At 40.3% G+C, this 25,688-nt stretch overlaps 2 protein-coding genes across 3 annotated transcripts in view; both read right to left on the bottom strand.

The window, feature by feature from the left end:
* The window catches only part of LOC144654214 (uncharacterized), a 95,684-nt gene that overhangs the window by 60,171 nt on the left and 9,825 nt on the right, over nucleotides 1–25,688 (bottom strand). The window contains exon 3 of one of the 2 annotated variants that reach the window (XM_078514310.1): nucleotides 17,300–18,939. The exons of the other annotated variant lie outside the window; for it this stretch is intronic. The gene's annotated coding sequence lies outside the window, so the exon portion shown is untranslated. Of the gene's footprint in view, nucleotides 1–17,299; nucleotides 18,940–25,688 lie in introns of those variants that run through there. 2 annotated transcript variants of the gene reach the window in all.
* Nucleotides 910–25,091, bottom strand: LOC144654178 (uncharacterized). Its single transcript, XM_078514268.1, has 3 exons — nucleotides 25,074–25,091; nucleotides 1,737–5,348; nucleotides 910–1,110 (listed from the first exon to the last, which is right to left on the bottom strand). The coding sequence occupies exons 2-3, from the start codon at nucleotides 5,310–5,312 to the stop codon at nucleotides 1,084–1,086; spliced, it is 3,603 nt and encodes a 1,200-aa protein (XP_078370394.1). The 5' UTR covers nucleotides 5,313–5,348; nucleotides 25,074–25,091; the 3' UTR covers nucleotides 910–1,083.

Here is a 25,688-nt window from a genome sequence, read left to right as displayed (position 1 = left end):
TTTTCATTGGCGGGGAGCCCACCACGTGATCTGCAAATAACTGCCTACAAATAATGGTCGACTGCTCGTGCGCATTAGCGTCTGACAGTGATTTTGCTACTAATAATATTCTGCTCATGCGTAGTTGTGTCAACTTCCGAGAAAAATGGCAGCTCGTTTTCCAGAGATGAAGAAAAGCGGTTGGATTTGTCTACTAGGCCCGAAAAAACAGCGAAACTACAAAGAAGGCAATGGAATTTCCTCTTATTGTATTTCGGCAATATCTGAAAGAAAGAGAATTAGATGAAGACCTGCTCGTATTATCGAAGGCGAACTTACGCTTTCGTCTGCATTAATTCAGTGATCGAATGATAAAACAATTGTTGAACTCGGTTCTCGCAAAATATCGTGATTTGTCAGTGTCTCGCAGATCAATTTATCTGCTCGCCACTGACAAATCACGATATTTTGCTCAACCTCGTCCAATAACTGTTTGTTGTTACATTGCTAACTTATTTAATGTTTACTGTTTCTGGAGAAAATAGTGCTAAGTGTTTGGAGGGCTTTTAGTGAAAAGTTATAGTATTGTAAACTCTTATCTGCTCTTCAACACTCAGATAAAATCACTTATGAACTTAGAGAAAAATTTCGAATTTCTCCTCGGAAATCTTCGATAGTCTTCGGGCCTCCTCGGTAGTCTTCGGAAATCTTCAGCAGTCTTCGGAAATATTCGGTAGTCTTCGTAATCTTCCGAACTGATCGGTAAACGTCGGAAAATGGCCGAAAACCTCTTCAAATACTAAACAAATTAATATTGGCCTTTTGGAACCGTTTTTGTTTCTTTCTGGATAAAATTTACTGTTACAGGGAATTTTTTACTGTTAGTGTTAAAATGCCTAAAATTTTATTGTTTCATGTTACAAAGCCAAAAAACTTAGTGTTTAGTGTTATCGAGGTACCCCCATCTAGACCCTCCTATATCCTTTGTCAATATCACGATAAAAACTGAAAGTGATTTTCACAGTGGTAATCTAAGTTAACTTTTGCTCCATTTTGTAGTCCTTTCACAACACGATGAATCCAAATCTGTCTTGTTAGATTTCTTTATTTCCCTCTGGTACTTGATTCCTGCTTTAAAAAAGGGCGTCATTAATTAAAAGGCTTTCCCCTTACAGCTTAATGATGTATCTGAAGGGGACCACCAATACATCGTTGTCATTCTCACATAGTTTCAAACAAAAAATCGAAAATAAATCGTGTCCACCTGACGTACTCCGATTCTTTGAACAACAAACGGAACGTACCGTGTAAAGACAGAATATACACTTGGAATTTCCTTCATCTACAGTGGTGCGACTTCTCAAACCAAGCTACCCATTCCAATAAAGTTTTTTGCAACTCGACTAATAGTGCCGTGTGAGTGTAAAATAGATGAGAGTGAACAAAAACTTATTAGTTGTGTAGTGTGTAGATCGATATTTTTTGGACATCTTTCCATCTTTAACACATGAGGTATTCAATTGTCCGAGTTTGTATAGAACTTGTTGGGTGGCCGTGGGTGAATGTGCAGTCGCACTATAATCGGTCTGCACCGAAAACAATTTAAAAGTCATTTTACACTTACATTTATTTATTGAATTTAAATTACACATCACCTCCAATTAGCACTGAATCAGCATACACATTACATGTACTCCCTTCATTTATTAACTATGTACATCAGTGTAAGGCCAAATAGCATGAAACTCAGCACTTACTTTGAAATTAAATGACACATCATCTCCAATCAGCATGAATGGTGCCCACTTTCTCACTTCACTGTATTGTGGGTTTCCCCTCATCCATTTCATGGTCTCATGAAGAGACTCACCGGCGCTTTTCCCACGGACCAAGTGTCCATAGAATTGCTTCATAAACTGCATTGTTGCCCTGTCGTCCACAGCCCACAAAGACACCAACACGGAGCGTGCACCAGATCCTAAGAACGCTCGAGCGATTCCAACAACTCCTTCAGCTTTGATTTGCCCGCATCCACTGTGGCAACAGCTGAGCACCACCAGCTTGGCTCGCAACTGAACTTTTGAGATGTCGGACATTGTCAGCAGAAAGTCGTCCTTTTCGTGGTTGGCAGGGGCTAATGCGATGTCACCTCTGTTCGCATCACCATGTGCAGCGATATGAATAAGACCCACGGAGTGTATCTTACGAAGCACCGCTTCCTTCGTGGCTTGCTTCCCAGTAAGAGGTTGAACGTGTAGCATTTTTCCAATCATCTCTACTTCTTGATTGGCAAATGTTAGTCGAGAAATATACGCCTTTCTTCCCTGGTACCTCACTGTGCCAACATCAGGATCACCTACAATGAGAGCACCAGTGTCACTGTGATAATCCGCTGGGCTGTCCTGGATTAGCTTGAGAGTCGTCAAAGACGGAACATGGCGGATGATGAACTTTTCTGACAAGTATTCACCACTCTCGTCCATCAAAGCTGCAAATGGGACTTTATACAGCGAACGATCAGGAACGATGACTATCTCAGAGCCCACCAAATGATCAGCAACAGGGTCTATGAGCATGCGATGCAACAGATTTAGAGGTGATTGCTCTCGTCCTTGGGAACGTTCGTCATCACCATCCTCCTCTACGAGTCGACAGGCTGCAAGGTTCTCTTCCACTTGCGAGTCGCTAGCAAGAGGACCATGCAGAACATTTAGAGAGCGATCTTCGCAATGTTCGCCAAGTAAATCAGAAAACATTCTGATGCCCTGGCTTGCTAAGGTATCAATCCAGCTCTGAACAGGTACATCCTGCGAGACAGTTTTGTGACCAGTACTTGTTACAAGTTCTTTGAGCATCACTTCCCTGCCAAACCTCAATATCCAACAGAAAAGACGTTTGTGTACAAACCAAAATGGTAGACATTTGCACGATTTCTTTTGGATGACATTCGTGAAGTCAAATAAACGATTGGGAGCAAAACCAGGCAAAATCCGGCAGGAATATTGAGTCGCCATTACCTCTGCTAGTGATCTGGCACGTGCAAGTTCTGAGATTGACAAAGCCGTGTTCACGCATTTTAATTTCAACAATACCAAAACCATTAATCGATAAGGAGCATCATTTTTGTCAGCAAACCCCATCTTGAAATGTTCGCTTTCTCCAATTGATATTCGCATCTCTTCGAGATTCTTTATGCTCGCTGAGAGATACGATAGAGCTTTGGGATTATCTTGAGACACCATATATACCAGTGCTATGTTGCAGTAGGCCATGCTTTTCCCATGGACGTCTCCCATTTGTTCACAGATTTGAAGTGCTGTTTTGAAAAACTCTAATGCTTTCTGAAGTTCATTCTGAGACAAGTGAAACGAACCTAGGTTGCTGTTCATTGTCATTTCACCCTTTATGTCAGCGGTTTGTCTTGCAATTTTCAAAGCCTGTTCGTAACATTTCCTCGCCATAGCATATTCACCCATTGAAGTATGCAAAGTTCCTTGATTCCCGAGAGCACTGCATTCTCCATCTTTGCTTCCAATTCGTTTTGTGATTGCGATTGACTTTTCGAGAAACTTTTTGGCCTTAGTCATATCACCAAGAGATTGGTAAACAGCTCCAAGGATACTGTTCATCACACCTTCTTGCTTAATGTCTTTTACTTCTTTGCTAATTTGGAGTGCATCTTCGTAGAACGCTTTCGCTTTTTCAGGTTCGCCAATAATTGTCTGTATATTTGCTAAATTGGATAAGATGTTTGCTTCTCTTCTTCTGTCGCCAAATTCTTTAGCGGTTGCAAGGGCTTTTTGGCAATATGTTTCGGCCTTTACATATTCCCCAAGATGCTGACAAACAAGTCCCAGGTGATCGTATGCTGCAGTTATTCCCTCGCTGTGACCAGTTCGATTGTTTATCTCCAGTGCCTTCTTATAGTACTTGTATGCCGTGTCATAATCACCCATACGCTGACAGACAGTTCCAAGATTTCCGTAGTCGACTCCTTGCCCTCTTAGGTCATTTGTTTCTATGGAGATAGCAAGTGCTTGTTCGTGGTATTCCTTTGCCTTAGCATAGTCGCCGAGAGATTTATAAACAGTACCAAGGTTACAGTATGTGTGACTTTCTCCTCTTCTATCGCCAATTTGTTTTTGGATAACAAGCGCTCTTTCAAGACATTTCCTTGCCTCTTCATATTTGCCAATACAACAGTAGAGGTCTCCAAGGACGATATTTTCAGCTCCTTCGTTTTTTAGGTCACCAGTTTCTTTGTAGATTTCGCGTGCCCTTTTGCAATAGCTCTCAGCCTTTTCAAAGTCGAGAAGATCGCGATAAAAAAACCCTAGACCACTGTATGCCGAGGCCTCTCCTCTTCGATTATCAACTTCTTTACTAATAGCGAGTGCCTTGTGATAACATTCTTTCGCTTCATCATATTCACCTAACGATGTGTGGACATCAGCAACGTTTCGGTATAAATCGATCATTTCTCCGTTTTTGTCCCCACTTTTCACGCTTATTTCGATAGCCTTCTTTTGCAATGTTTTTGCTTCTTGAAATTCACGAAGACTTTCGCATACTCTCCCCAGCTCGCTACAGGCCTCTCCTACATTTTCTATCTCACCAGCCTCTTCCAATATTGACACTGCCTGTTCACAATGTTTTTTTGCCTGTTGGTATTCTTCCGTTTCCCTATACAGTTTGCCTAGGAAGCAAAGTGCTCTTCCTTCTTCTTTTCTGTCGCCAGTTTCTTTCGAGATTGCAAGTTCCTTTTCAAAATACTCTTTCGCTTTAGGGTATTCAAAGAGCGACAAGGACAACTTACCCAGTTGGTTTAGAAGCCATCCTTCCCTTTCCTTGTCACCAATTTTGGTTGTCACTACTAGCATTTTGTTTAAATGCTCTTTTTGGTTGATAACGGGCATGTCAGAAAGATCAAACGTCATCGTCTTGCTACAGTACAATTCCAGTGCTTTTTTGTATCTTTCTTGAGCTTTTACCTGCTCGCCAGTAAACTGATACAAATCGCCAATTTTGTCGAGCAACGCAGCCGCGCTTTCAAATTCACTAATATCGTGATATAAAAGGGTGGCTTGCTCGCCGCTGTGGATAGCCCTCGTATAGTCACCGACAAGGCAGTAAAGATCAAATAGCCTGTGATAAACTAGCACGTAAAGTTTGTTCGGTTTGTCCTCCTTCAACTTTGAAGAATACTCTTTTAGAAGAACCAGACATTCACTGAGCAGCTCAATTGCCTTACTGTATCGATGAGTGTGAAGCAAAACTGACGCAACTGCAATGCCAATAAAAAGAGCTTGAAGAACGTCAGCTAAGTTGTCCATTACAAATTGCGACCGTGAGCTCTCTGACAAGCTAACCTAAAGTACAATAAACAGAATAATGTAAATACGGGCCTGGAGTTCAGTTAACTATTCGCGTTTTACAAAGTTTGATCTGATTTCACCTAGTAGGAGGCGCATAAAGTGAACTTAGTCACAGGCAGAAACTGCATTTTCCCAAGTTAGCCTGAACTGGTTCTAACATAAATGGTAATTAGCAAAAATTTAGGCTATTTAGGTTCTTAATAGGTTCTTATTTTCTGAAAAGGAATTTTACTTTGTTGCTAATTGAATTTTCAGTGGTATTCAGCCTTTTCCTTATATTAAATTTGCATACTATTTTAATTACATTTATGTGATTGTATCAATAATAATATTTTATGATTTTCAACATTGGTATTTACATGGCAACTGCAGTGATAAGGCTCCTAGTCTCCAAAGAGGACCCAGAATGTCACCTTATTTTATTTCTCTAAAAGTAAATTTTTGTAATCGATTTTAGAAAACAAGAACTTAATTCCAAATTTAAGGCTAAAGAGTTTCTTAGATAGAGGGTGTCTTACTGGAAAATTTTAGCCTAACAGTAAAGGTTCTTAAAAATTAGGTTCAATCTTACTTGCGGGTCTTTACTGTATTTTGGAGTACTCTGAGCTCGAGATTGAATGCAAGCTTAAACGAGAAATCATCAGAATAAATTCGCCATTGTATAAAAAGGCGATAGACTTTGTTTCCTCCTATTTCCTCTCGTGAGGCGACTTTTACCCACGAAAATCGCTCCCGCTCGCTACCGCCACTTTTCTTTTCTTTTTCGATCGATCGAGAAGGAGAGGCTTTTCTACTGCAGGGTTGAGAACGTTAAAGCCGTCTGCCACCTGGTTTTACAGGCCTTCTACTTCAATGTTCAATTCAGAAAGACCTAACCAAGTATTTGTATTTTTAGATGAAAGGGTGATTTTTTAATAAGCACTAGCCGTATGTTTGATGCTAATAGCATTTCTGCAGGAAGGTATTCACATAACTCCAGTACATGCTAAAACAGAAATGTCAACGCTATAATCTTTTCAGCCTGGGCCAGAAAAACAATATTCTTATAAAAAGAAAAGATTTATATCAACTGCGTGGGCGTACCGCGTCGCGTTTGGGGGAAATAAATTTGCATATTCTGATGCAAGCTACGGTAAACAAGAGTAGCATCACTGTTTTGGTTCACATGTATGCAAACGAGACACGTTTCCGGCGTTTCCTGGTTGTAAATATTCGCCAATGTTTTTATTGGACGCTGCTTGCTCAGTGCTGATACAAAATGACATACAGCAAACTATACGTTACAAAATTATAAAGAACATTGTAAAACTGTGAAAGCAAGTAAGCTCAAGTAGGAGAGATTGTCTAATTGGTCGTGGATCGTGGGTCGTGGGTCGTGGGTCGTGGGTCGTGGGTCGTGGGTCGTGGGTCGTGGGTCGTGGGTCGTGCGTCGTGGGTCATGCGTTATTGACACATAAAATTCATTATTTTTGCTGTTTCACATGTCATTTCGCAACAGCGGTTTTCCCCCGTGGATTTCTGGTACATAATCCTAGTTACCAGCTATCTCAGGATTTAAAATTTAACTTAAAATGTGTGATGCTTAACAAGGCCAGAAATTTAAATTCACTCATTCAAAGACCTCGGATGGAGGTGTTACGGTGCATGAGACTACCGCTAGTTCGCAGCAAAACTGAAAGATCTTAAACAAACAAGAACACACTTATATAACGATTGCATCGAAAAGGACAACTTTCTTCCGTTTGGCTGATACGCCGATCAGTTACTTCAAATGCTGCCATTTCATTAGCCTGCGTAGCTGGCGGTATTGTTGGGTTTTTAAGTGCGGCGAGGCCGCGACAACGAGCGGCGCAGCCGCGAGTGGCTTGGGGAGGAGAAGCTGAAATACCGCCTGCCCGGATGGGCTGCTTTTCTGAGAAGCCCGTACGCTGGCGTACGGAGCATTCTGATTGGATGGGAATGCTAAGCACGTCAATCAAATGTCTCGGTAATCTCCCAAGGGAGCGCTCCAAAGGCCGGCAGATCTTTGCCGCGTACAATTAAAGCAAATCAACATGACACATTAAGCGTTATCGTTGGCCTTATCGAGTTTGAATATTTTACGCGAAGATGGAGAAATTGTTTGAAGCAAGAGCATGAAGCGGCTGCAAACAATTGCCACAATCTGTTTTGTGAAAAAAGATGCGATGGCCATTTTGCTAATTACCGCATTGCAGTTTATTTAACTTGGTGCCACTCCTGGTGCGACTCAGACTAAAGTATAAACATAACGACATAACGCTTTGGTCGTATTGTATTGTTAAGAAAATCTGTAACACCCCTTCGCTCGATTTGATATTTAGAAAGCAGTATTCAACAAGATAATCTGCTTATTTTTTCGTTAATGTGACCAGTTGGAAGCGGTTCATTTCTGTCGGACTTGTTGCGTGACATTGCCAGGTGACATTATTACTTTGTAAAGCTTTTTTCTCACCGATATATTGAGCGCTCCTGTTGAAGTCCGGTTAGTTTCGAAAGATGTACTTTTTCCTCACTAGATTTTTGCCGAATGAAGAGTCCGACTTGTAGTGTTTCGTCGACTGACGTTATGAAATAGCCTGCGTAGCTGGCGGTATTACCAGCAAGCGGCGAAGCCGCGACAACGAGCGGCGCAGCCGCGAGTGGCTTCTCCCCCCCAAGCCACTCGCGGCTGCGCCGCTCATTGTCGCGGCTTCGCCGCTTGCTGGTGGGCGCTTTAAAACCCAACAATACCGCCAGCTACGCAGGCTAGTTATGAAACGGAGTTTATCGTGGACGTGACTGTCAAAATAGATCGTCTGGGTTATTCCAAGCCGCAGAACCTGTCAACAGTTTGTCAAAATGCAAATAAGGGGGCGGAAGCCAAAAAGCAGCCCATCCGGGCAGGCGGTATTTCAGCTTCTCCTCCCCAAGCCACTCGCGGCTGCGCCGCTCGTTGTCGCGGCTTCGCCGCTTACTGTTAGGCACTTAAAAACCGAACAATACCGCCAGCTACGCAGGCTACCATTTCATCTGTGTAAAATCGGAATTTTAATCAGGGACCACTGTGTGGACCCGGGGGGGGGGGGGGTACTCCATATAATGGCCTATACGGGGAGGCTCCACCCGAAAGGGGTACCTTTTTCAGGCTTCAGGTATATAAAAGGGTAGGGATTTCACAAGTTTAGGTATATGAAAGGGTATGAAAATCCGTCATTTAGGTTTTTAAATGGGCCTTGAATTAAAATATTTCGAACAGACGCATTTTATGGCTGTATTATTTTAAGTTATAAAGCGCAACATGAAAATGACAAGAAAACGTCCTGTTCTAAGTCTATGCCATGTTTTTTAGGTATATGAAAGCGGTACCTTTTTGAGTAAAAGGTATTTAAAAGGGGTACAATTTCTGTGAAAATGGTATATAAAGAGTAAGGGGTAAGAGCTTGGGGCGAAGCCTCCCCGTATAAAACTTTTTTCAGCGCCCCCGCCCCCCCCCCCCCCCTTTGCTCGCGCTGAAACCGTTTTCACGGTGAAATAAGACTTATCCTTGCGCTTGTACTTGCGCTTGTGCTTGCGTCGCTAGTGATAACCAGGCTTAAGGATCACTAAAATAGCTGCTGAGTGTAAACATACTCCCGTTTTCTCAGGTATAAGAGTGTTTATATTTTTTATATGTTTTGCATCTCAACCAAAGTGCTTTGACAAAATGACGTAGTCAAGCTCACAAATCGCCATTTTCAAACACGTAGAATTTTTTAATAAAGCCCCTCAAAGCTTAGTAAATTGTCACGTTACCAGGGTGGCAAAGGGGTTATGCGTGACGCGTGATTTGGGCGAAAATTAGCGCATGACACGTGAAAACAGCTCCGAATCTGGGCGTGATCCGTAAATTGCAGTCTAGAAAGACGCGTGATCTGCTTATTTTAAGGACATTGATTCGTGATTCCGGCCGAACACATTCGTGAAAACCAAAGATAAATTACTTACTCATAGATTAAAATACGGTTGTGTAGCAAAATTGACAGACGAAGAATGAAGCTAATCGATCCGAGTTATACGCTGTAGGACTTGTCTAACACTTCGAGCTCGCCTGAGGGATCACGTTTTGCTACGATGCTATTGAAAGGTAAATGCTACGCAAATTACCTCACAGGTAACCAAAGCGTACTATGAGAGTTTGTATGGATGTACTATAAGAGCTTGTATGGATTTGAAATAAAGTTGAGAAAAATATCTCTTTTTACCGGTGAAAAGTTATAATGAAACTTTAAACCTTACCTGGTGTCACGTTTTTGTATTTCTAGTGCTTTAGAAAATCGTACGCGCGATTTTCGTCTTAACCGTCTGTTGCGTACTAAAAGAAAGACAAGGTAGGAAAGCAAATTCGAAAGGCGAACGCAGGCCTCTTCAAAAAACTCGCTAAAGTAGCTCAAAACCAGACGTAGCTTGATCTTTTTACTTCACGATCCTAGAGCGATAAATATGCCATCTTTCTGTGTCATTGAATTACATTCAAGTCGAAGTTTGGAGCTAAGAACTTCATTTGAATTCACAACTTCGGCACAAATCGGTCGCCATTAGGCCGTGAAATACAAATGCGAGCACCTAGCTAACAGTCGAGCCTAGGGCGAGTACAAAATCCACCCCATCCGGGGGAGACAGAGGAGACCTCTTGTAAGCACCATCTCATGCTCACTACAACCACTATAAGTTAATTTTTGTAACGGCGGGTAAACCCAAACGTCAGCAACCCATTCAATCAACATTCAAATCTGTGCACCGTTCCCAACGTTACAAAAATTAACTTATAGTGGCTGTAGTGAGCATGAGATGGTGCTTACAAGAGGTCTCCTCTGTCTCCCCCGGATGGGGTGGATTTTGTACTCGCCCTAGGCTCGACCGTTAGCTAGGTGCTCGCATTTGTATTTCACGGCCTAATGGCGACCGATTTGTGCCGAAGTTGTGAATTCAAATGAAGTTCTTAGCTCCAAACTTCGACTTGTATGTAATTCAATTACACAGAAAGATGGAATATTTATCGCTCTTGGATCGTGAAGTAAAAAGATCAAGCTACGTCTGGTTTTGAGCTACTTTAGCGAGTTTTTTGAAGAGGCCTTCGTTCGCCTTTCGAATTTGCTTTCCTACCTTGTCTTTCTTTTAGTACGCAACAGACGGTTAAGACGAAAATCGCGCGTATGACTTTCTAAAGCACTAGAAATACAAAAACGTGACACCAGGTAAGGTTTAAAGTTTCATTATAACTTTTCACCGGTAAAATGAGATATTTTTCTCAACTTTATTTCAAATCCATACAAGCCTTCTTAGTTCATCCATACAAACTCTCATAGTACGCTTTGGTTACCTGTGATTACCTAACCAGTTAAAGGTCATTTTCTTCGATAATAAATGCTAAATATGTGATTCGTGAAATAGACTAAAAATTGTACGTGATCGGTGATTTAAAAACAAGCTCGTGTTTCGTGATTGGGACGCCCCTTTACCACCCTGGGATACCGGTAATTTATCAAACTTGGAACTGTGAAAATCAAAACCTTATCTTTGAAGCATTGAACGTCTTGGTTTTGGCATATTTCTCTCGTTTGACCGCGGTAAACGACGCACCTGCAAGTTCGGATTCTGAAACAGCAACATCGATTTGGCCTTGTGAAACAAAACTCCGTTATGTTAAAACCGGTGTACAATTATTAAGTCAGTTCAATAACATAGTTCCTTTCGCTATAGTCCTAGACAGTGCAAGTTTTGATGATGCTTATGCTAATGCTTTCAGCAAACATGTACATTTCACCTATTTTTAACCAATCATACCTGAGCGTTCCCACACTACTAATTGTTTCGTTTCCTCAGAAACGATACGGTATTATTTTGGCTTCGACGTGAACTATTTACACAGTGAGGGCTACTATCCAATCAGAAGAACGGTCGTAACCACAAAGTAAATACGTTTGACTGAAGGCAATTAAGTTCGTAAAAACATGTTCTTCAAATATCGGAAAGATATTCTCAGCATGATAAAAAAATATTGAGAATCGTTGCAAACAGAAATATCTGACGACTGCAATGGTTTTAAGTTTGATTAAAGCGATGTATTGTAAGAAAACTAGAGAAAGCTCTCGTAGCGTTTAATTGTAAAGTAAACATTCTAGCGATTTTCTGAAACGGAAGTAAATTTTCACCAATCAGTGTTTGCAAGCGCAAACAAAAAAGGGATGACTTGTCGTGTTTGCTCGCACGGGAGGCTGCTATCCAATCACAAGAACGGTCGTAACCACAAAGTAAATACGTATGACCGATGGCAATTAATTTCGTAAAAACAGTCATGTTCTTCAAATATCGGAAATATATTCCTCAGCATGACCCAAAAAATTTAGATTCGTTGCAAACAGAAATATCTAACGACTGCAATGGTTTTAAGTAATTGACTAAAGCGATGTATTGTAAGAAAACTAGAGAAACGGAAGTAAATTTCCACCAACCAGTGTTTACAAGCGCAAAGAAAAACGGGATGACTTGGCGTATCTCGTGTTTGCTCGCACGGAAGAGCTTAAGTGCGCTACAAAGAGAAGTGCATATTTGCAGGTGACTTACAAAGTTAATTGCCCTATTCTATTTGTACAGGAAAATTTCACGGCATCTTCGACGTCACAAACAGCGCGAATACACGCAAAATTGCGTGGATTCTCGCGTGGATGTACCCGGACTTGCGTGATCAGTGTCACATCGGCGTCGCAAAAACATTCGAGTCTGCACGGAAAGTTGATAAGTTCTGCTCAAAGTTTAAATTTTGTATGGACAGTATCGTATAGCAAGGTGTGCAACTGCCGTGTCGAACTAAATTCGTCTCCTTAGTTGATGTAACGCTCAATATTAACTACCGTTGCAACTGCTGGTGCAGATTTCTGAGATTAAATTAATGATATAAACATTATTTGGATTATTCAAAGCCATTGCGGTCTGATCGAAACTCCACAGTATCTCTGTGGAGATAATTTTATACTTGCCGGGAGAGCGTGCAGCGCGGATCGAGCAAAATACAATTATGGTACGCTATATATAACATATAACTTTCTTTAAACTTGAATTTTGCTTAATTAAAAATCCTTGTTAAAAAATCTGTGTATGGTAGCTTTTTACATTAATTTGCTTTGGTTGTTTACGTGTCTTTGTAAAGTGACAACAGGCATTTCATTTTGAAGAAATGGCTTCGAAACAGTGTGCTTATCTCTGTTCTTGTCGACCAGGGTTTTGGTTTGTATGAATTTGGCATTTATTTGATTTGAGCATGTGATCAACTCGGAGAAGTATATACCTCAAGCTTTTTGTCAAAAGGTAATAATTTCATCTTCGATTAAAGTGTTGTTTTGCATTTTATCAGAGATCAGTAGTCACAAAACACTTTATTTATGGAACTGATTTATTTTAGGATTGTTTGTTTCAAAAAATAAACCATTTAAATTAATTGCATTACTCTGATCTTGCATTTTACTCTTGTGGTTTCATGTTTCCCCACATTGATAGGAATATATTTATTCTTTCTTTCTTGGGAAGAATGTATTTTGAAGAGCGCTCAATATTTTCTGTAAGTTATTTTTCCATTCATGTAACATCCAAAGTTATGCTATCGGGTGCCATTTTTATGCAAAAAAGTGTTCTGCAGAAATAAAAAAATCATTTTAATTTCCACTGGATGAGTAATAACGATAAAGGCAAGCTCCCTTCACTTAACTTAATTTGGAGATAAAGACATATGCTATTTCTATAAAGAGAAATATTTATGTGTTACTTGAACTCTTGAAAGCCAAACTGCAGCAGGACGTAGTTTATGTCACCTTTACATAAAATCGACAGTAGGTGTAAAATGAGAATTTAAGTTACTACTGAATATGAAGTTCTTCTTTTCATTCTGCACTCGTGCATAATTTCGGAAAATTTAACATACACTTAGGACCTTCTCCAAATTATCGTAAACCCCAAACCCACCTCTCCTTAAGTGTTACACTATTCTTACCCTTCCGCAGTCAGGAAACGAAACACTATTTCTTTTTGAAATAGCTGCTTGTTGGATCACTGGTGGGTAACGAACAACTGAAACAATTCTTTTTTTTTTTTTTTTTTTTTCATTAGAGGAATAAAAAAATTGGCCATGCACAGGAAAACAAAAATTCCATTAGGTGTTCTTTAGAAATTCCTTAAAGTTAAAAAACAAAAGACTCGAGTAGTTGTAACTTTTTCACTTGAAAAGACCAAGAAAATCCACGAATCTTTATAAATTATGGAATATATTGGCTAGCGTGACTACCCTAATAAAATTGGAAAAACAAATAAATGAATGACATGATCATTTACTCGACACGGAATGAAGAACCACCAAGCCTACGTACATGAAATCGTTCAATAAATTGATTGTTACCAAAACGTTGCCGATCAGAAAATTCTCGGCAAGCAGCATACACACCAAGGTCAATCACTATTGCAATTTTCGGGCCGCTTCCGTAACTGTCCGGCAGACAAGAAAGTAAAAAAAAACGAAACGGTGCACCAGACATTAAAAGAATATATGTTTTTGTTAATTAAAGAAACGGTGAGAATGCTCCTTTACATCGTGGGCGAACTTGCCACGACTCACCACCAATTAACGACGCACGACGCACGACGCACGACCCACGACCCACGACCCTCGACCCACGACCCACCCACCCCACGCCATTTATCCTGACCCAAGCCGTGGTCACTGAGAGGTCCTTCTTTCTATGATGACGGGATAATCTAGCAATATCTCGGCCAATGTTAGTTTTTCCCCGTACCAGGCATGGTGGAGGGAATAATTTCAATTACAAGTGTCCGTTTAATGCAGGTTAAAAACAATAGAACTGACCATTCATGACCATGTTAGACACAACTTAGATGTCCGGGTCGGCTTTATAAAGGTACAATTATAACAGTAAATAAGGGACCCAAGCTACTGTTCGCTTAATACAGGTTTCACTGTATGAAAATCCCGTCGTCCACAAATTACAAAACCCATCACTTTTATAGTACGACTCCGGGAGTTGACATTTACGAATTTCGTATTTATGCATCAAGCCCAGTGAACTCTAGAGCAAGCTAGGCTATCATTTAAACTTAATTTTGGAAGAATTAATTTCACACTGACGTTGAAAGCTACAGTAGTCGAGTGCTGTTTTAGTTGGCATTTATGCAAATCTGATACACGTTGTATTGGCCACCGGCCACTAAGCTTGCAAAGCTATATCCTCAGTTCTAGGTGATATACCCTACGAGTTGGCTATACGCTGGAAAAGGCTAGTTAGTAAGTGCTCGCAGGCTAGAAGTTATACTCAACAGACTTTGCTCACTGTTAGTGAAAAACGATAAACGGAAAACTGCAGAGGAAAAACTGCAGTTAGTCGCAAGGACATTTTCGGTAATCACAGCTTGATATTGGATTTTACAATTCCAGGTGGCAATAAAAAAAATAAAGTCCATTGGACAGATAATTTTTCATAACACACTGATCCAGACCGATCCATTTATTCGTAACTTAACTCCTGATATGATAAAGGAAAATTACACACTTTTTAACAAAGTGGTCGGTTCAGATTGTTTTCATGCAGTCTCTCACTGAGTCTCTGCTTGCCGCGACAAGATCAAGAGTGAGCAAAAAATTAAATTATTATTATTAGGCTTTATTTAACCAGGAGCCCGACTGCTTTTTACTTTATCTCAACTATACGCTTTCAGCTGGTGATTACAAATTGATGCCAGTTGATTGCAACCAAACTATTAGTCACGAATTAGGGCAAGCTTGGTGCGAAAAAACGTGTCACGCGGCGTGCGATTTCCCAATAATGTTCTGAAAAGAACCGGTCGTACCTGCCTGTTTTATTTTATCGAACGATTGGTTTCGGTAGTCATCGAACAAAATTATGTCAGTGTTCGATTGCGTTCGATTTTCGAACCCAAACGAACGTTTTAATTGCGTTCAATAGCTACAAATTTTCAAGAAGTGACCAATCGAGTAGATCGTTAGATTCGGTTTCATTTCAATTAACGTCGCATTAAGGTAAAATTTAAGGACCTCTTTAAGCTAAGGGCTGTTTTAAGAGGGAGAGCATGCAAACAAATGTATGGAAACTTACAGAAAATTACTTGACATCGGATTCACAATTTAACAACGAATTTTACGCCATGATTGTATTTCAGTCACATCAAAAGGACGGCTTTAAACTCCCGGAAGCTAAGGCCACAGAAACCAACCGTTCAGGGAACTTTATCGAACCAAGATTGACTTCCTAAAGTATCCAAGTACTATTAGTTACGCCTTAAATAAATACAATACAAATACGAATTAAAACTGTACTTACCATGTCGTCCCCAACCGATAAGCGCGGAAGACGAACTTAAACTCGTGACGTGTCCTTCCCGATATCTACTTCATGTAAGTTTCATAAAATCAGGAATCGGACATGGAAATGCGAACTAAGAATCTTCCTGTTTGGCAAACTTATCAGCCGTTAACCCGAAAATGGAAACAAAACAAAACAATATGGGTAATAATAGCGTACCATGCAGGAAGGATATGCCTGCATGCGGCAGTGGGTAAAAACAAACTTTTTCTTCGCTGAAAAACATCTCCCTTTCCTAGTCCTTATTCCCAAGTTTACGTCGATCCGATCTGGGACGAAACTAGATCAGGAGCGAATTCTGTGGACAAAAAGCTTCCACAGCTCATTTATCTTCTTCTAGACATCAAGCTTTTGATTGGACGGGCGACAAGAAAGTAGCAAAAACTGAAATAGAAAAGAGAACGACCTCGTCCGCGCGTTTATTTTGCTCACTCGACCAAAGTCGGCGAGTTTGGAAAAGGTTACACATCGCCAGTTTCGACCAGTTTAAATATGGTAAATGAAATTCTTGCGTTTCATTGGCCTATCTAGTAGGCGCAGAAAGTGAAAGAAATGAGGAGGGGAGGGAGGGGGCAGTACAGTCATTTACAGCCGGGAGAAAAAGAGAGCGAGAAGATCGAGGACTGGACTTGGGGCTGGGGGAGGAAGGAAACCCAGCAGAAAGCACTATCGCGAGGGGATTGGGAGGAAGTTTTGCCTCTCTTCAATCCTTTTGCGCACTTGGATTGCTGCACATGCGAGTAACCACCGCACGTGCAAGTAACACCGACGTATTCACTTGCTTGTTTCACATTGTTAGCCTTCGCTCCCACTTTGATTTTAGTGCATGATATTTCATGCTGCGAGGCCAATGGTCTTTATCCGTAGAAAATACATTGGCGGCGAATCTGTAATCTTAAAGACATTTCTCGGCGCGGACATAATGATATTTGGGTTTTAACGGTCCAGGCTAAAGAGATGAAAGATATTTGGTAGAGGACCTGGCTTAGGACTCAGTTTCAGCCTCGCACCCCCGAAATTTCATTTATGCTCAGTACCATGCAGTGACAAAGTGGTAACCAAGAAAGTCGCGGGAGAAAATTTATCTACAAACGCTGTCTTAGGCCCGGGTCATACGTCGCATTTCTGCCGTGTCGAATTTAATTCCATTTAGTGCGGCAGAAATGCGACTGTTGATTCATACGTCGCACTTGTGTCGCACTTAATTTGAAGGTTATACAGAAAGGTGTGTTTACTGGCTAGCCGAACTATATATCTAAACGCAAGATATGTGTATTTTTTATTAGATTCGACACGGCAGAAATGCGACGTTTGAATCGGTGTCTCATTTTTGTCGGATCACGACTAGTCGAACGTGCGGCAGAAATTCGACAGCCGATTCAGACGTTGAACTTCTGCCGAATTTAATTCGTTTAATTGAATTCGACACGGCAGAAATGCGACGTATAAACCGGGCCTTACTTGTTTTTATTGAATTGTCGGTTTCGGTAACGAAACAACTCAAATCCCTTTTTTTGTCACGTAAAAGCCTTTATTATGCCATATCCACATAAGCACAAATTTTAGACCGCTAAGAACGTAGCGAGGCATTAAATCTAAATTAATTAAAATGTTCAATAGCTGAACGGAAACGGCCTATGCACCTTTCCATCAAAGCACTTACTTGTTTCAGTCTGCATGTGTCTCCGAGCCTAATTATTAAAATAACTTAGTAACAGGAACTGTTATATCTGCGAGTCTGCCAAACGTTTTTTGGCTTCAACTGAACAATTATAGATAGTAATGCTTTAACCAGATAAATTTTAGTAACCAGTACATTACAAATGACCTCAATTACTGTTAAATACAAAGAAATATAACTGACGGCTTCCATTTACATACCGTATTTATTTGAATAAACGCCGCGGCGTTTATTAAATTTTTCGCGATTTCAGTGTGGCGTTTATACGAGGGCTTCGTTTATTTAAATTCAATTTATTTCTTACAAACAACAGCATGGTAACTGAACATTTGAACTTTGAAAACAGGAACATATTGTAGTACTTGTCTCAAAAGTCATTTTCAATATCTTAAAAAATAATCATTTTAGGCTTGCTCAAACTTGATATTTCACTGCATTTGCTTTTTGAGTCTATAATACGAATAAACGCCGCATCGTGATGCGGCGTTTATTCGAGGGCGGCGTTTATTAATATTTCTGCTCTTAAATGCGGCGTTTATTCGAGGGCGGCGTTTAATCGAATAAATACGGTAGTCAGGAAATTCCAACAACAAAAAGAGCATATAACGATGTATAATAATGAATTACTTCTACACATTCGTCATAAAAAACACGCGATAGCATTTTTGAAACATTTTTCCTTATGAAAGGACACTTTTGTAGAAACATAAAGTCGCTGACATATATACACAGAAGCAATTCCCCTAGCGCCTAAAAAACGTTTCTTTAGCTTTAGCATTACATTTTTCCAAGGACTAAAGCGGCATGACGTAGAAATATGTGTACATTCGCACCTTACCAAATGCCCGCTGTTGCTTTTTCACATTTCAAATGTTATAGAGTTAAAATCTTACTCATCGTCAACAAAATTTTCAAACACGTCTGATTACATAAAAAAGATAAACAGTTAGAAATTTGCACTTTGATCAATTAATTTAAAAAGTTCTTTACTCAAGCGCGGCAATTAATTACAACGTTTTCTCTCTTTTCTAAACTTCTGTTGATTAAATGACTCAAGCCCACTACCTTATTTGCCCCTGAAAGCGTCGACGGGCCAAGAAATTATAGGAAACGACAACGAAGTCTTTCTATATTAGGGTCTGAATGGGGTTTAGTGTTTAGTGTTATTTGCCCATAATTTTTAGTGTTTGTTGTTACATTGCCCATTTTTTAATGTTTACTGTTCGTATTTAAATGTCTAAACTTTTATTGCTTCATGTTACAGAGCCAAGACATTAAGTGTTTAGTGTTATCAAGGTACCCCCATTCAGACCCTCCTATATCCTTTGTCATTATCAAGATGAAAATTAAAAGTGATTTGCACATGTACAGTGATAATCTTAACTTTTGTTCCTTTTTGTAGTCATTTCATGATCACAAGAAGATGAATCCAAATCTGTCTTGTTAGATTTCTCTAAGACTATTTCCCTCTGGTACTTGATTCCTGCTGAAAAAAAGGGTGTCATTAGTTAACAGGCTATCCCCTTACAGCGTAATGATGTATTTAAAGGAGATCACCAATACATCGTTGTCATTCTCACATAGTTTCAAACAAAAAATCGAAAATAAATCGTGTCCACCTGACGTACTCCGATTCTTTGAACAACAAACGGAACGTACCGTGTATAGACAGAATATACACTTGGAATTTCCTTTATCTAAACGGTGGTGCGACTATTCAAACCAAACTACCCATTCCAATACATTTTTTGCAACTTGACCAATAGTGTCGCGTGAGTGTAAAATAGATGAAAATGAACAAAAACTTATTAGTTGTGTAGCGTGCAGATGGTAAGATCGATATTTTTTGGACATCTATCCATTTTTAACACATGAGCTATTCAATTGTCAATTTGTACAGAATTTGTCGTGTGGCCTTGGTTGCATGTGCAATCGCACTATAATCGGTCTGCACCGCAAACAATTTAAAAGTCATTTTACACTTACATTTATGTCTTGAATTTAAATTACACATCACCTCCAATTAGCACTGAATCAGTATACACAGTACATATATTCCCTACATTTATTAACTATGTACATCAGTGTAAGGCCAAATAACATAAAACTCCGCACTTACATTCACTTTTTGAAATTAAATGACACATCATCTCCAATAAGCATGAATGGCGCCCACTTTCTCACTTCACGGTATTGTGGGTTTCCTCTCATCCATTTCATGGTCTCATGAAGAGACTCACCGGCGCTCTTCCCACGGACCAAGTGTCCATAGAATTGCTTCATGAACTGCATTGTTGCACTGTCGTCCACAGCCCACAGTGACACCAACACTGACCGTGCACCAGATCCTAAGAACGCTCGTGCGATTCCAACAACTCCTTCAGCTTTGATTTGCCCGAGCCCACTGTGACAACAGCTGAGCACCACCAGCTTGGCTCGCAACTGCTTTCTTGAGATGTCGGACATTGTCAGTACAAAGTCTTCCTTCTTCGGTTTGCCTTTTATATGCTGGGCAGGGGCTAAGGCGATATCTCCTCTGTCGGCATTACCGTGTGCAGCGATGTGAATAAGACTCACTGAGTGTATCTTCTGAAGCACAGCTTGCTTAGTGGCTTGTTTTCCAGTTAAAGGGCGAACATGTAGTAACCGTCCGATCATCTCTGCTTCCTCTCTGGCACAGGGAAGTGGGGGGCATTCTGTGAGGCCAACTTCAGGATCTCCCACAATCAACACACCCGCCTGACTGTGATAGTTCGCTGGACTGTCTTGGATCAGCTTGAGAGTCGTCAAAGAAGGAATGAAACGAATCCTGAACTTTTTAGACATATATTCTCCACTCTCGTCCATCAACGCTGCAAAAGGAATTCTGTATAAAGAACGATCAGGAACGATGACGATCTCAGATCCTTCCAGAAATTTAAGAACAGGGGCTATGGCGATCTTATACAAATCCTTAAGAGCTAGCGGTTCCTTGCCTCCTTCTTCTTTTCGGTCTGTAACCTGACAAGTGCTCACACCTTCTTCAACTTTTGATGGGGATCTTGCCTCGCTATTTTCATCCCATAAAAACAACGAGCGATCTTCACAGCGTTCACCTTGTAGAAGTAAAAACCTTCTGTAGCACTCATTCGCCAAACTCTCCAGCCAGTCTTCAATGGATGAATCTTGAGGTCGGATGTCTGCCGTGAGATCTTTGACTGTTACAACTTCTACCCTACCAGCCCTTACAATCCAACAGAGAAGAATTTCTTGCAAAAAACAAAATGATAGACATGTGCAAGAATTGTTTTGGATGACATTCGTGAAGTCAACCCATCGATTGGAATCAAAACCAGGTAAATCCTTGCAGGAATATCTAGTTGCCATTAACTCTGCCAGTGATCTGGCACGTGCAAGTTCTGAGATTGATAAAGCATTGTTTACACATCCTAGTTTTAACAAGACAGTAATCATTAATTGATAAGGACCAGCATTCTTGTCAGCGAACCCTATTTTGTAATATTCGCTCTCCCCAACTGATACTCGCGCCTCTTCAAGGTTCTTAATGCTCTCTGAGAGATACGATAGAGCTTTGGGAGTATCCTGTCGCATAATATACACCTGTGCTATGTTGCAGTTGGCCATGCTTTTACAATGGACGTCTCCAATCTGTTCGCAGATCAGAAGTGCTCTTTCGAAACATTTTAATGCTTCCTGCAATTCATTGAGATGTATATGCAACGCTCCTAGGTTTAGGTTTATTGCCATTTCACCCTTTTTATGAACGGTTTGTTTTGAGATTTCCAACGCTTGTTCGCAACATTTTCTCGCCATAGCGTATTCACCTAATGAAGTATGCAACGTTCCGAGGTTACCGAGAGCGATGCCTTCTTCAGTTTTGCATCCAATTCGTTTTGCAATTGCGCGTGACTTCTGGAAATACTTCTTGGCCGTAGTCAGATCACCAAGAGATTTGTAAACTGTTCCAAGGCTACCATTTACTGACACTTGTACCTTGATGTCTCCGATTTCTTTGCTGATTTGCAATGCTTCTTTGAGATAATCTGCCGCTTTTTTATGCTCGCCAATGGTTTCCTCTATAGTTGCCAAATTGGATAAAATATTTCCTTCAATCTTTCTATCACCAATTTCCTTAGCGGTTGTAAGGGCTTTTCTGTAAAGTTTACTGGCCTTTACATATTCCCCAAGATGCTGACAAACATTTCCCAGGTGATAGTATGACACAGGCAATTCTTTTCTGTGCCCAGTTCGCAGCCTTATCTCTAGTGCCTTCTTGTGGTACTTGTATGCCGCATTATAATCACCAAGATGCGTGCAGACAGTTCCGAGATTTCCGTAATCAACTCCTTGCCCTCTTAAGTGATTTGTTTCTTTGGAAATAGCAAGTGCTTGTTCGTGACATTCCTTCGCCTTACCATAGTCTCCGAGAGATTGATAAACAGTACCAAGGTTACAATATGTTTCACCTTCCCCTCTTCTATCACCAATTTGATTCCGAATGGCAAGCGCTCTTTCATGACATTTTATTGCTTTGTTATATTTTCCAAGAAAACGGTACAGGTCTCCAAGGTCGCTATTTTCAGCTCCTTCATATGGTAGTTCACCAATTTCGTTGAAAATTTCACGTGCCTTCTTGGAGAAGTTTACAGCCTTTTTGACGTCGTTCAGATGACGATAAAAACTCACTAGCCCGCTGTATGTCAAGGCTTCTCCTTTTCGATCATCAACTTCCTTACTAATGGCGAGTGCCTTTTGGTAACATTCTTTGGCTTCATCATATTCCCCTAGTGACGTGTGGACTTCTGCAAGGTTTCGGTAATCTATGATTTCTAAGTTTTTGTCCCCGTTTTTCACGCTTATGTCCAGAGCCTTCTTTTGCAATGTTTTTGCTTTCTGAAATTCACCAAGACTGTTGCATACTGTTCCAAGCTCGCTACAGATATTTCCTAGCTCTATTATCTTATCAGCCTCCTCCCAGATTACCATTGCTTGTCCATAATGTTGTTTTGCCTGTTGGTATTCTTCAGTTTTGTTATACAGTTTGCCGAGGCAGCCGAGGGCTTTTCCTTCCTCTTTTCTGTTGCCAGTTTCTTTCGAAATTGCAAGTTCCTTTTGAAAATGTTCCTCCGCTTTAGCGTACTCGAAAAGCGACAAGGACAACTCACCCAGTTGGTTAAGAAGCCGTCCTTCACTTTCCTTGTCATCAATTTTGGTTGCCAGCACCAGCATTTTGTTTAAATGCTCTTTTTGCTTGATATCTGGCATGCCAGAAAGATCGAACGTCATTTCGCTTGAGTACAATGTCAATGCTTTCTCGTATCTTTCTTTGGCTTTCCCCTGTTCGTCAATAAACTGATACAAATCGCCAATTTTGTCGAGTAATCCGGCCGAGCTTTCAAGTTCACCAATTTCGTGATATAAAAGCAAGGCTTGCTCGCCGCTGTGGATAGCATTCTTATAGTCATTGACAAGGCAGTAAAGGTTAAATAGCCTTTGATATACCAGCGCGTATAGTGTGTTCCTTATGCCCTCCTTCAACTTTGAAGAATGCTTCTTCAAAAGAACTAAACATTCACTGAATAGCTCAATGGCCTTCCTGTATCGATGAGTGTGAAGCAAAACTGAGGCCACTGCAATGCCAATAAAAAGAGCCTGAAGAATCTCTTCTACGTTGTCCATAACCGTTTACCTGTAACCTAACGTAAATCGTAAGAAATAAAATTAAGCATAAACTTAGATACATTTCACGTTTTTAAGTACATTGATTTTTCAGGGGTTTTGCCGGTTCTGGAGAAAGAAATTCCACCCCACCCCCTCAACTGCCTTTTGTGCAAATAATAACCGATTCTTTGGACAGTCCCGATTTAGTTAGGGGCACTGTAACAATGCAGCTGAATGCGATCCAGTGCATTTTTCTGTTACAGGGTAGTCTCCTTTTGCCCCTATGTACGCATAAAACTCTCACACGTTGTTGTGAGGCAAAACTGGTTGGTTACGATTTTTCTTGTTTCAGTTAAGTGGCTATACACAATGCCAGAAATTTTCCCTTTTACAAAAAATCATTGTAAACATTTGATTTCTATAGGAGCTAGAGTGGATACTCGTTTACTTCTCTATGCAACTTAAAAGTGAGTATGACATACCAGCATCCTGAGCAATACTTAGTTAATTTCAGACAAGTGTCCTATACATGATATGATCGTTATCTATTACTTATATATTATATACCAAAAATGGGAAACATAAACTAAAGCCGATTTCTCAGAATAGCTGTTAGTCAGTTAGCATTTAGGGAATGTCTGCCGTTTTAAATAGCCATATCTATCTTAAAGAAGAAGTAAAACAGGTCACATGACTTTACAAATAACAATAATTCCTAATAGAAACTTTTATCTTAGGTAAGCAATAGCTTACCTTAGATTGGCTCTAAACACACTCTCTTGAGAGTCCACGCACGCTCGACACTACACCTTGAATTTGTTTTAGAAAAGGATTTGTAACCAAGCGTCTTTCCTGCGGTACTACATATGCAGTCAGGGTTGTGGGTTACGGTATGGGATGAAGTCGCTCTCTCGCCAAAATGTTTTGATTCCCCCGGCACGTTTTTCTGAATTTTCTAGATCCGCCCCTGATTAGCATTTATGAAACTGATGTTCAGCTTCAGCAATCAAGTGTAACATCGCTGTTTTAGTTCGCATGTATGCAAATGCCATGCGAGTTTTATTGCCTTCCCAGTTAAGATTCTCAAATGTTTTCATTGAACGCTACTCGGTGCTGATACAAAATGACACACGTCAAACTGCGTTTAATTATAAAGAAGAAGATAACAAAACTTCAGAAGCAGGCAGGAGGCTTTTTGTCTGTAATCCCAGCTGGACGTTTGACTTCATAATTGATCCATAGTGCATGGTAATAACAAAATAAACCCACAACTTAGAAACCCAACAAAAAATATTTCACAGTACACTGATCCGATTTTAAGTTTCTTGTTCTCCTGAACAGGTGATGAGAGCAGATTACACAAACTCCTCGGTTTAGATACAACTATTCATTCTTTCTACTCGGCCGCCCTACAGGATCAACAGTGCTATTTAATTCGTACCAGTTGCCAAGCTGAACTAACTCGTACTTAACTATGTTCTCAGCTATGTACTTTAAGAGTTTTAAAATGATGCCGATCGGTCGCATTGACATGTCTGTGATAGTTGCGACTACTATTTCAGAATAAGGGCAAACATGGAACGAAATAATGCAATCTTTGTTTCTGTTGTTTTAATAGTATTTCGAATGTTAAAATAACATAAACAGATATGTTGGGCAGCCTACATACAAATGTATGATCGGGATGAATTTATCAAAATCATTTCACATTGAATTCCCTGAAAAGATTATCTTTCACGCTTTGATTGTCTTTGCATTCAAAGCAATGTTTCGAAATGATGCCGGCCGCGACGATGAATAGATTGAAATCTTTTAAATTTTCGCCTCAAACTCAAGCCACGCAACAAGTCAGCCATTCAGTGAACTTTATCACACCAAGATTTATTTCACTGAAGTATTTAAGGACTATTTCTAATGCCTTATTCAAGAACAATACAAGATACAAGCTGTACTTACCGGGTTGTTCCAAAACGAAAGCGGAAGACGAAATTGCTTTCATGACGTCTGCTTCTCATTATCTACCTCATGTAAGTTCACTAAAATCAGGAATCGGACAAGGAAACGCGAACAAAAGGATTTTCCTACTCGGCAGACTTTAATATCAACCATTAACCGAAAAAGGACAGGACAAGACGGAACCAAAACAGAACAAAGTAGCATGAATAGGAATTGCTTGTGATTGCAGGAAGGAAATGTCTGCGCGTGAGTAAGAAGATCTCGCTCCCCTAGTCCTTATTCCTTATTTTGTGTTTGATTTGGAAGGAAATGAGACCAATGGCCACCTCTGTGGACAAAAAGGTTCTACAGCGCATAATTATGTCCTGATACAGACATTCAGCTTTTGATTGGATGGGCGTCAAAATTGTGCGAAGAAAAAGAAAAAAGCTGATTAAAAAACAAAGGCAACGTCTTTGTTTACGTTTCTCGTCACCACGGTTTTTTTTCCTCACTGGATCAAACTCTGCATGCTTGAATCAGTTATACACCGCTAGTATATTCTTTTTATAAGAAGCTATGCGAACGAGGCGAAAGGATCAACACATCGGTCAACACAATGCAAAATGACTTTCG

This window comes from Oculina patagonica, chromosome 1 (assembly GCF_052425735.1).
Source record: "Oculina patagonica isolate OP01 chromosome 1, crgOcupat, whole genome shotgun sequence".
Classification (NCBI taxonomy): domain Eukaryota; kingdom Metazoa; phylum Cnidaria; class Anthozoa; order Scleractinia; family Oculinidae; genus Oculina; species Oculina patagonica.
The sequence above is the reverse complement of the archived record's forward strand: the minus strand, read 5'-3'. Positions and strand labels throughout refer to the sequence as shown.